A 12,099-nucleotide genomic window follows, 5' to 3' on the forward strand; every position below is an offset into this window, starting at 1 on the left:
TCACCCATGCTTTTGGAGTAGAGTTGTCTGTTTTTGAAAAGGGTAGGAGTGAAGGGAGTCTCAGTTCTGCTGTTAACGCTGCTTTGGATGAGCTTTTCTGTAAGCAATATAAATATGTAATTGAAAGCTGCCACAGCATGTTGAAAACAGCCCTGCAATTAAGTGAATTTACTGGCTTAGTGGATGACTTTCTTTCTAATTGCTGATATATAGGGAAAGAAATTCAGCTCCTGCCTGAGAAAACAGTGCAGTCTAGAAGATGAGATGCTGAGAATCAGGGAAAACTACATTTGAACTTTCGAAGTCATTTATAGGTAGTACTGTGACAGCTGCTTTATAATGCTGGGTTCAGATATGGTTTCTTTTATGCATGTTCAGAGCTCTTACCCCTCTCAGTGCATGCGTGCACACATGCTGCTTACTGAGCGTTTCCTTTTGCCTCAGGTGAGCCGACGTACTGAGGAAAGTCGTAGGGGTTCACTTCAGTTATTTCCCCCCAAACATTTTCAGGCTTTGAGCAAATGCATTGTATGAGTATTAAATAGTCTCTCCCGCGGGAGTCTTCTAGATTTTTCCAGTTTTTTTTGCTAAGCTGAAACCCAGCCTTGGAGGGGCAAGAGCATTGCCCCCAAAAGCTTGCTTTTCGTAAGCGACAGTCAGTCCATTCATGTGAAAGCCTGCAGCTGCGCAGAGCAGCCGTGCTGCTGCGGTTGAGAGAAAATCCCCAGAGCGCTTGGCCTAGCCGGGCAGAAACGAGCGCGGGAGCTGAGAGGGGGCTTCACCGGGGGGGGGGGGGCTGTCGCGGGGGGGGGGCGCGCGGGCAGCGCTGGCGGCTGCGCTGCGCGGAGGGGCGCGCCCTGTACAGCGCCGAGCGCGCGGGGGCGGGGCCTGACCTGCGGGGGGCGGGGCCTGAGGGCGGACCGCCTCGCCCCAACCGTGCGCGCGCGTCACGCGGCGTGGTGCGGCGCCGCCCGCGTGGCCCAGGGCTGCGGCAACGTGGCGGGCGCTGGTTGGCGGGCGCTGGTTGGTGGGCGGGGCGCTGCGGCGGGCCGGGAGGAAGCGGCGGGGGGGGCGCCGTGCCGCGTCGCGCCGCACCGAGCAGCTTTCCGCCTCCTCGGCGAGCCCGGCCATGGCGTACGGTGGCCTGACGGTGCCCATCCTCGTCATGAGCGTTTTCTGGGGGGTGGTCGGCGGCGTCCTGCCGTGGCTCGTGCCGAAGGGGCCCAACCGCGGGTGAGTGACCGGGGGAGGCCGCGGCCGCTCGCCGGGGGTCGGCGGGGCCCTGCCCGTCTCCCCGCAGCCCCCGGTGGCGGCGGCAGCGGCGGGAGGCCGCGGCGCGGCCTGGCCGGGGGGCGCGGCGCCCTTGCGGGAGCGGCCTCGCGGCTGCCGCCGGCCCGAGCTCCCCTCCGTGCGCGGCGCCCTGCGCCAGGCCCCAGGGCCGCCGCCTCCGCCGGCCAGGCCCGGAGCGCAGAGCGGCGGCCCCGGCTGCCGGATCGGGGTCTCCCTCGGGCCCTGCAGGCTGCCCGCGGCTCCGGGTGCCGCTTGCATAATAACGGCTTCCTTCTCCTTTTCCTCGACCTTGACCTCTTCTAACTTATTCCACCCCCCTCTAGCTTCCCATCGGAAGAGGCTGCGAGCGCGCTGCTGTCGGTCCTCCCCGTTCCGTGTTTAAGCGCACGTTAGCGGCCTCGCAGCCGTGCTGGCCTAAGGACAACAGCAGGACATCTAAGCAGAGAGTTTTCCTTCAGTGATTGTAGCTAGTGAAGTAAAAAGGAGACGAGTTTTTGTCTTTTTCTTTCCTCTACAAGATAATTGCCTCTTGCTTTCTCTTCCCCTCTCTGATATGCCTTTCTACTCAGCTGGTATCAGCTTAGACATTTATCTAAGCTTGGAGCAATCCCCCTCAGCTTTTATTTAGCTCTGACATTTACTGCTTCAATTTCAAAACTGAAGTGGTTTTTATGTGCCTGAAACCTTGTCTGACCTCAGCTGTATCTTGGAAATATATCTTCCAGACCTCTCCTTAAATATGTGGAAAGTGAAGAAGGGTCACTAATAGATGTTCTCTAGTTCTCCCAAAATTTGATTGTTTAACAAATATGAGTAGAGCACTGCTGTTTTCTGATTCTGTAGTATGTCTATAGTAATGTTGGGTAGTTTGTTCACTTCTCATCTTTTTCTTCTTTAAAAAACAAAACAACAAAAAAGCTCCTGGTCTTGAATAGCTTCTTTTTTTTTTTTCCATTCTGTAACAAAAGACACCAGTGCAAGTTTTAACTGCCCTAAGAATTTGCCTTGCATAGGTTAAAACTTCCTCCTTTGCAGAGAGTCCTGGAAACATACTTTGGAATTCTTAGACTACTGCACATGTTTAGCTTTGTAGCATTCATTTGAAAGCTGACAAGGTGCACTTGTACAAGGGGGGGGGGGAAAGAGGTTTATCTATGTTGCAGAAAGATTAGACGTTAGTGACTTAGCTTGAGGTTTTTCTTATTCAGCTTGAGGGGAACATATACAGAGAGATTTCATTCTATAATCAAACAAGAAAAAAAACTCCAAAAACTCCAGTTTGCTACTAAGTTCCTTGAGCTGCACAGATCGCTCATTGTTAGAGAATCTAATTTCCTTTCCTTCCGTTTAAAAAATCCTTTGTTTGTATAGCTGCAGTTTTACCACTTTCAATTTGAAGAGCTGCTTAATTTTTTTTCTTCCCCTCCTTTCCAGCTAAGCTATGGTTTCTCTGTCACAAGAAAGGAAACTCTTCTCCTACAGTTTTGTTTCATGAGACCTTGAGATTTTATTTTGTATTGAATTTACAAAACCCTCATTCACAATATAAAATATCTTGACACTGAAAACTTTTGTAAGCAGAGTTTTGCAAATGGAGAAAACGTTCATTGCTTAGCGTTAGTATTACAGTCGAATATCCAGCCTTAGTAGTTCACTAATTTGCACATAGAAATGTTTGTGAAATGGAGAAAGGATGTTTGTTACATAAGATTTTACTCCTCTTCAGAGTGGTTTTGTTAAATATGGCTGTACTGCTGTATTCTTACTTGCAGAAGCCATGCCAGTTCTTTGCAGAGTCTGAGCTGTGCCTCTGTCACTTACTCAGCTGGAATGAGTTAGAACATCCATCTTGAGTCACCTTGCATATGACTGAAGTTGAACTTGTTCTTGGAATTTTTTTCTATGTATCTTGTGGTCAGTCATAACATGACACCTAATCAGCTGTCTCTTTCTTTTTGCAGTGTTATCAACACAATGCTGGTGACATGTGCTGTTTGTTGCTACCTGTTGTAAGTATAAATATCATCTTTACCTGTTAATCAAGGCACAGCTAGTTTTGCTATAATCAAAAGGTCCTTTTTATATTCTCAAGACATGTAGGAGGAAGCTTTTCAAATGTGTCACAGAGATTTAGAAACATGGTGTTCTTTGACAGCCCTTAGAATTTTTGGTTCTAGAAAAAAAACTTCAACCCACTGTAGAAAATATTTTCCTGTTGGTGGATACAGCATTCAAGTAGAACCTGAATTCCTCTTGTCCTCTGAAATATATTCTTGAGTAGTACTCTATATTGACCTTCCATTATTACTTTCCAGTTGACTAGCTTATTCACTCACAAATATAATAACGGTTTGTTGATTCTAAAATTTTGCTGATTCACAGTCGGGCAATGACATCTTTTTTTTTTTTTTTCTTCCTTTCTTTACACTCTTGCATTTATTTCTAAGGTAATAACTAGTTTAAGGCTACTGACAGGCTTTGCTTTTCTTAGTTTGGTCCCTTTGGATGCAATCTTGAAATCTGTTAGAGTAGGAGATGAAAATGTTCTGTATGTGAGATATATGTATATGTGCCAGGTAATGTCTGTGACAGTCTCGTGATGCTTTGACATATTAAGGCTGTTCCTGTTTAAATGTGCGCAATATGCTTTGAGGCTGCCTTTATTCTGTAGGAGAATTAGTAGAAATAACAAAATGACTTGTCAAGGCACTTCTCATACCTTTTTTTTTTTTTTTAATCAAGAGGTGAGCCAGCTGTAGCTGGAGTCTGCAACAGAATGCATACTTATTTCTTTAGATTTTTTTCTGTCCTTCTGAAAAACCATAGGGACTGATATTACCAAAGAAAGTGCTATGCAGAAATAACTTAAAAGGTGTTTGGAAGGAATTTGCTGTGGAGAGTAAATTGATAAAAGCCTGGTTAGATCTTTTGGGGTAACTTGTAATAAAATCATTATCCAGAATTCCACTTGAATAGTACAAATACTTAGTACAATAGTAAAATTCCTTAATATTTAGGCATTATTTATACTATTCCAAGGAGCTTAATATGAATGCTTAGGGAGATGCATCTCAAATATTGAGACTCTAATTCTTAGGAACTGGCAGCTAAAAACCGGGTTTCCAGTGTTGTCCTGTTTCAGGAAAAACCTGTGTGGCTCCATCTTGGGTTGGCCTGTGGCACAGGCTTATGCAGGTTTGATTCAGTTTAGTAATGTGATATTCAGGTTTTATACAGTTGAGGCATACTTTTAGTTTCGGATGTTTGACATGTGAAGTCTTGAAGTCATCCTTCTGGATAACTTGTTAAAGTGTAGCAAATTTAGTTCTTTTTTTTTTATTTCTTAGATATGAAAATAATTTTCTCAAATGTGACAGTTTTTAAATGAAAGGCTAAGCACTTTCTTTTTGTGTTAGGTAAATTTAACAGCTTAAATATATATTATGTTTTGCTGAATAGATGCAGAAACTAGAGAAGAGTTTATAGTGCCAGCAGCTTGAATTTGGGATTGAAATGCAGGAACTCAATGCTGTGAAGGTCTCCTTCCTGCAAATAAACTATGTAGCAGCCCAAGCTCATGCTAGGTTCCAAATGCTTGGGTAGCAAAGGGCAGCTGGATACTTTCTTTCACTAAGTTACTGCACTTAGGTTACAGTTAGGTGGGGGGACAGGGGGGCGGGGGCGGTGTTTTAAGTTTAAAAGAGTTTTCATTACTTCTGTTAAAATAGGATGCAAAAGAACTTTAATGTCCTACTCTTCCAATATACTTTAAGCTTAGGGACTTTTTTTAATTGTTTGAGGATGGATAGTTTCCTTGATGTCGAGGCCATGTAGCATTCTCAGAATCCTCTGGATTAAAATGTGGAATATATTTATTATGGACTTCCTTAAGTTTGACTGAGTGCTTTGAACTCTTCAAAAGTACAGTGGTATTTCACCTGTAAGTTGCAATTTTTGTACTGAAACAGGTCTGTTATAAATCTAGTGGTCACTAAAATGATTTATAATCTGGTTTTTGCATGTCCAGTGAGTGGATGCTTCTCTTTTCTCATACTTAATCATGTGGGCTGTAGCTCATTTTCATTATTGCCTTTGGCTTTGTCCGATTACATGTTGAAAAAAGAAAAAGCAGACTCTTCAGTAAGTCTTAAGCTCAAGAATCATGTTCAGCCACATAAACTACATCTATAGGTTCACTTTCGAGAATACAACAAAGAGGTTTTTTGTCTGATGTTCAAAGATAGAACTTGCCTCATCATACAGTGATTGTGTCTTCAAGAATTGTGTACAGAACGTATACCAGTCTTGATGGAAGCCCAAAATAATGGATTCTGGGGATTCTTTGTTGGATACAATGTTAGGGTTAAAATAATCTGTTGTTGCATTGTCACAGGTACGGTCTTAGCACTTGTGTGTCCTTAGTAGGTGGCTGGTGCTGTTCATCTACCTCTTTGTAGAGTTCTGTAGAGCTCTAGTAGCTAGACCTACTTTCATGCTTTTTGTTAGCCTTCTGATGGAAACAAAAAACGAATTTCCTGTTTTTATTAAACACCACTTGGCTGCCAAATCAGTTTGCATCAAACTGAGTTTATGCTAATTAATTCAAATTTAAATGGTCAGTGACGTTTGAACATAAACCTGTTTCTTCTGTGTTTAGATTTAATAGTGTTCATCTTGAATAACCGTATTGATTACGTGATGTTAATTTGGTTGTTCTGTGGGAAATTTTTGCATAGATAAGTGCATCATTTGTATACAAATATTGTACCAGCAGCCTTTTCAAGGAGAATATGCAAGCCTCAGGAACCTAACAGGATATAAGGCAAAGTGTGGGGAGTTAAGGCTTCTACAGAAATTCTAGGTTATACCATTTTGGTAAGGTACTGTCAAAGCCTAAATCTATTTTGCTGTTTAAAAAGCAGCTCATGAAACAGTACCATATTATTCTTAACAGAAGACAGCATGTTTGAAAAATAGTATAATTTGCCACTAATTCTAAATGGATTAAAATATGGTTGCCCAATTTGACATTTAAACAGATAGCAGGACCTTAATTTGTAACATGCAGCATAGAGACAGATGGCAGTTACAGCAGAAAGACCTTTTAAAATCTTCCTGGTAGAACATAAGGGACTTTAATTTCCTTGTGTGAGCTGGATAATTAACACTAACTGTTGCAACTGGTATCCGGTAGAATTTAAGGACCCGTGGGTGGCTTGAATGCCATACCTGATTTTAGCAACTCTGCAATATTACACATTGGATGTAGAGGCTTGCTTTGTTTTACTTTGTGTCCCATTTTGTTTCACGTTTTCATGGTAGATTATTGTATAAAGTGGCATTGATTAAGCAAAATGTGTGGGGGAAGCTTTTTCATGACTTATCTTGAAGGCAAGGGAGTTATACAGTTCAGTGCCTAACTACTGCTTTAATTATTAGGCCCTAGCAGTGCAGGGAGGAGGAAGTATTGACCTGTAATGCCACTGCGGTTCAGAAGCTGGGTATCCAGCACGGTCCCAACAAATAGCTTTTGAAAACAGCACAGTATTTGTCTAAAGCACGGTTATACAGCTGGGGCACATCAATATTTTGAATGTGCTTGCAGCTCATTTATTTCACAGCCATGCTGGGTCTGATCTTAGGAAGCACAGGGAGGTGAGATATTTGTGCATGGAATTCCTTCCTTCTGTACAGTGGGAAAGAGAATACTGTGCTTTAACAGGTTTTTAGTGTTCCTGTCCTCCTCCCACTCCGGTTAGTTCAGGATGTTAAAGGCAGATGGTACAGTGCTCTGGTACCCCTTTTATCCGCCTTGGTATCTGAAAACTAACCCTTGCAAAATAGATTTCATGGGATTTTTAAAAGAGCTATTTTGCTTCTACCTTAAGCAAATTTAACATAAAGATTAACATATGATTTCAAATTACTTTGTCCTCACTTTGGATAGCAAAATAAAAGCACATCAACTTAAGGGTTATCAGTTATTCTTGTTGGTGTCCTGTTGATGTTTTAGTCGCTTTGTGGAATCTGATACATATTTCAGAATTAGTTTCATTTGTTGATGCACACTGTGAATATTAGAGTTCAAGGCTCACATGGTTGATAGACTGCTGTAGGCACAACACTTGAGTCTAACTAGAATCCTACTTCGAGCAAAACTGAAAGTGGCATTGAAAACAAATATTTGTTAAAAAAAGAAAAAAAGAAAAAAGGAAAAGTCCTTTTTAAATTTAGTCTGACCCGCATCTTTTGCCTATGGCTGTCGTAGCCATTTTGCAGTTGACCTGCACTTCGTTTGCTGGTCAAAGCATCCAGGTTTGTGTGGAATTTTCCATGACTGCCTAAGCACTCTGATACATTTGTGGCAGCTCCCGTTACAAAGCTGCTCTGCTTCTTCTCCTCCTTACAAAGCATTCTAGAAATAGCAGATGGATGAGCCAGTGTGTTCACTAAATATGTTTATATAGTTAGTATTTTACATAGATTTAAATCCATGGAAGCATCCATGTTTTTTTCTGAAATTTTTAACAGTGGAATATTTATTTCTGTTTAGCTTTCCTGGATATTTTCCACAAACTACATTCCTCTTGTTCTGGCTGTGGCTTCTGCAGGGTTAGTTTGTCAGCTGTTCTGATGAGAGGCCGATGATGATGGTCTGGGGTTTGTTGTCATATTGATTTTTGTTGTTGTTTCGTACCCTTTTGCTTCAGACCCCTGTTTCTCTGACCTCTGCTCCAGTTTTAAAACCACTTTTGTTCAAGCTCATATGAAAATTATACCTGGTCTGCAAGGGGAGGCTATCATACGCTGAAAATGACAGCAAATAAGAGACACTGTTTCTTGGAGACCTTTCTCATTTGTTTAAAGGATGCTTTGTAGGCATTAAGAAAAGGACCCTCTCATTTATATTTCTGTCTTCTGAGCCCACAAATACCCGAGTTTCATATGTCTCAAAAACATGTCCCTTCCAAAGGAAAAATGTGCCAAAGAAATGCTGTCAGGTGGTTCTGACAGTGTTGATTTAAATCGAGGACAAATTATTATTCCCAGCTGCAGAATGATACGGTACCAGAACTTCAATGCTGGTATCCAGTCCCTGTGTATGAGCTTGAGCAAGATTCGGATTTGATAGTAGACCTTCCTAGATATGCTCTTTTCCTTTTTGATAGTACCTGTGTTCTGGACGAGCCCTCCCTATATAATAAGCTGTGTAATTTGGCTGATATTCTCTCTTTTGGGCTGGGGGGTTGTCTTGCAGTTGGCTGATTGCGATTCTGGCTCAACTCAACCCTCTCTTTGGGCCGCAGTTAAGCAATGAAACAATCTGGTATCTTAAATCTCACTGGCCTTAAGGATGTCTGTCCTCTGCTGCAATTTATTGATTAGGTGAGTATAACCTGATTTATAAATATATTTGGTATGTTAAAGGTTCAGGAGAGCTTGAACTGTTGTGTAAAAGCAGTAGGTTCAGAACCACTTGCAGTTTTGGAACGTAAAGCCATCTTCCTATGGGCTGCAACAAAAAAGACTTCTGGATGTTAAGCCTGATTGGATACCATGAAAGCTTGGACTGACCTGTTGTACAGCTAGCTGCCTCTGCTGTCATGTGCTACTGTTTGTGCTTTCAGTAAGCAAGTGTTGTAGGAAAAAAATGTTTATTCTTCCTACCCAAAAAAGTAATACTTGGGGGATAGAGGATTTGATTTTTCTTTTTTCTTCTTTTAACAGCTAGCATAAGTGGGTATTCTGATCTTTAACAATTGCTAAGCCTCTTTCTTCAGCCTTCCACCGTTTTATCCAAGAACTGTCCAGATGTCCAAGGCAAAGTACAGTTGCCTTCATTCATCTGGGAAGTGAGCGCAGGGACTAGAATTAGTGGTTCTGTATCTCCTGTCAGTGTATAGCACTGATGCCTAACTTGCAGATGAATGTATTTTGGTTTTTTTTAACAATAGTCTATGTGTAACTTTAAGCATAGATGACCCTGATGGTTGTTCTCTGGCTAGTGCTACTAGAATGCTGTTGTTGCAATACTTTAGACAGGCTTTTTGACGTGAGCAGCAAAAATATAAATTCTATACTAGGAGTAGCATGATGACTTCAGGTGTCTGTGCAAGGGCTGGATTTGGAGCTGCAGGTTCAAATGAAGGGTAGATATGCAAAACACTGAGTTTCTTTTTTACCTGTTTTGTATCTTTTACGTTTAATCATATTCCCCTTGCTCTTATTACTGTAACTTCTGTTTAGAAAAGTCCAATAGCAGCAGACAGATGACAGTTGACTTTATATAGCTCAGTTGCTGGCTGTAAAGCATCATGAGCTGTCACCCTGAAGCAAAGCTCCATGGTTGCAAAGTAGGCTTACTCTGAACTATGGTAGTGTCAGCCTGTGGCGTGTCTCTTATTTTTTTAAGCAGCAAGCAGAAGCCAAAGGTAAACTTGACCCTGCTTCAAGTAGAGGCCTGTAATTAGGCAAGACAGTCAAGGTGGACTTCCAAGGTGGATTTTTACTGCTCTTGTGTGTAGACAGGTAATTAGTTAGCAGAAACAGAGACGAGGAGACCACTGTATTCTGGTAGGGGGGCATATAGATCCCTGAATCCCACGGGATAATTCAGTTGTCTGGGATCTGAAACTGAAATGTAGTTATCTGGATGGGTGGATGACTTAGATATAAAAATTGGGCTTACTTCTGCCTGACAAATGAACTATATGCTGCTACTAGCAAGAACAAACTGGAGATGAGAAATGGCTCTTGCTCTCTAGGAGGCTGCTAAAAGAATCGGAGAAGGGATTTCCAGAGGATTTGTGGTAAATTTGGACTGAGGAGAAGAGGGAACTGATGCATTATGGGATGGCCAGGAATTTTATGTGAGGAGCTATTAGTTAACTAACTTATTAATGGAGAATTCAAGTTGTGTATAGCACACATTATTGTGTTATATGAAGCAATTTTTATTTTAACCTTTGATCTGATTTTATTGACTTAATTTTGGAAGAAAATGACAGTTCTCATCTTCAGGAAAAGAAAGGGGGTGGGGTTTTTTGTTTTGTTTTTAAATTGCATAATGCTCAAATGTCATGGTCGGATGTTATGTTCTTTCTTGTCTTTAGATAGGAATATGCTATTACAGTACATATGATTCTCCACAATCTTGTTTGAAGTACTCCTGTAATGCTGAGTGAGCCTAGTTGCAGGAAGCTAGCTACCTGGATGAGGCTCTCGTGTCCTTTTTCACTACTGCGCACCTAGGCACTGAGAGCCTCCTGCTGAATTTCTTACTAGACAGGAGCTGTGAGTTAGTCTCCATCTGAAAGAGTTAGGAGATCTCTCTGGCATTGCACAGTATCTCATAAATACAGCTACCATTACTTGTTTGACCAAGTATTTTCTGCCTTTAAGATGTGCTTTTCCAGAGCTCAGGGTAGATGCACTATGCTTTGCTTGTATGTTTTTCCTCCAGTTTTCTCTTTCAATTGAGGTTTGGATGGATTACCATGGACAGAATGCAAAGAGTTAAAGAGAATGAAATACTAACTCTCAGATTTGAGAGATACTATTTAAAAATGAAGATAGTCTAAGCAAACTGATTTTACTTTACCAGTGGAACAGGCTGAAAATGCACCCAGACAGTTATTGCGTTTTAGTTGACAGGAGAGGAGCTTCTGCAGGTGCTGGCTTGATTGATCTGTGCAAAATTACAGATGTTTGGTCTTTCTGTTTGGTCACTGTTCAGTGTCCCTCTAATTAAAATAATGATGACTTGTCTATATAATCAAGTTAATGGCTTGGAGAGCAGTATGGATATTACAGACGTTCTAGTTCTCAGAACATGCAAATTTCTGTAGCTGTGGTAAATAGGGGTTTTAGCCTCTTTTAATCAATGTGATCTAACAGCTGCTGGTATCCTTAAATGTGTCACTTACAGTGTGTGTTCTGAGACCAGGAACTGCCTTCATGCCAAGCACGAGAAGGGCCATCATCCAGATGACTGGATGCTGTTACACTAAAAATAGTTAAAACTTTAAAACTTTCTTGTTGAACGCTTGTTCTACCAACTTATAATGTAACTAAAACTACTTGCAGTAACTTCGGAAATTACATTCTGAGAAGAAATTACTCTTAAAGCTCCATATAGATGAATTCTCCTCAGTTCTTCAACATTTCTCAGTGTGTTTGTGGAATGGAAATAGTTGTGGTTAACTCAACAACCAAGTCTTTAATTAGTAATCTGCCTCAATGGAAAGGAATAATTTAAATTGCTTCTTGCTTTGCAGGTAAAGAAGAGATTTCTTCCAGATGAAAAACTCCACTGATCCAAAGATGCCCTTAACATAGCTGGTTGGATACCAAGCCTGCTTTAATGCCTTAATGTTTGTATTTTGCTTCAAAATGGCTTGTTCAAAGCCCTATATTTTTTTCCTATTTTCCTACTATAACCTTTAACACTGTGCCTAATACAATTTATAATTCCTGTTCTGTACATTTTTTTCTATTAATGAACTGCCAGTGAGATGGAAATTTCTAAGTTTTTTATGGATACGTGGAGTCATCTTTGTTCACTTTGCACACTCTATATGAGTACTATAGATCTTAGAGATCCTAGGTTGTCTGCTGGGCTGTTCACCCCTGTTCTGTTTGACTGCACTTGAAAAAAAAATGTGTGCAATGGAACTGTATGAGGAGAGGAGAAACAATGCTGCCACATGTTGATGGCATTTATTTTTTAAAATGAGTTGTATCCTTGGGAAATTTGGTCTTAAATTTCTCATACCTGGAAATAAAACTAATCCTCCGCTTTATACAAAA

General features: G+C 41.3%; 1 protein-coding gene across 1 annotated transcript; it reads left to right on the forward strand.

Moving 5' to 3' along the window:
* Positions 1-1,043: 1,043 nt before the first annotated feature.
* Positions 1,044-12,099, forward strand: ATP6V0E1 (ATPase H+ transporting V0 subunit e1). The gene is made up of 4 exons (XM_067305023.1): positions 1,044-1,233; positions 3,252-3,299; positions 8,549-8,676; positions 11,568-12,099. Exons 1-3 carry the CDS (start codon positions 1,130-1,132, stop codon positions 8,640-8,642), a joined length of 246 nt encoding a protein of 81 aa, XP_067161124.1. The 5' UTR covers positions 1,044-1,129; the 3' UTR covers positions 8,643-8,676; positions 11,568-12,099.

The sequence above is a fragment of the Apteryx mantelli genome, chromosome 14 (assembly GCF_036417845.1).
Source record: "Apteryx mantelli isolate bAptMan1 chromosome 14, bAptMan1.hap1, whole genome shotgun sequence".
Classification (NCBI taxonomy): domain Eukaryota; kingdom Metazoa; phylum Chordata; class Aves; order Apterygiformes; family Apterygidae; genus Apteryx; species Apteryx mantelli.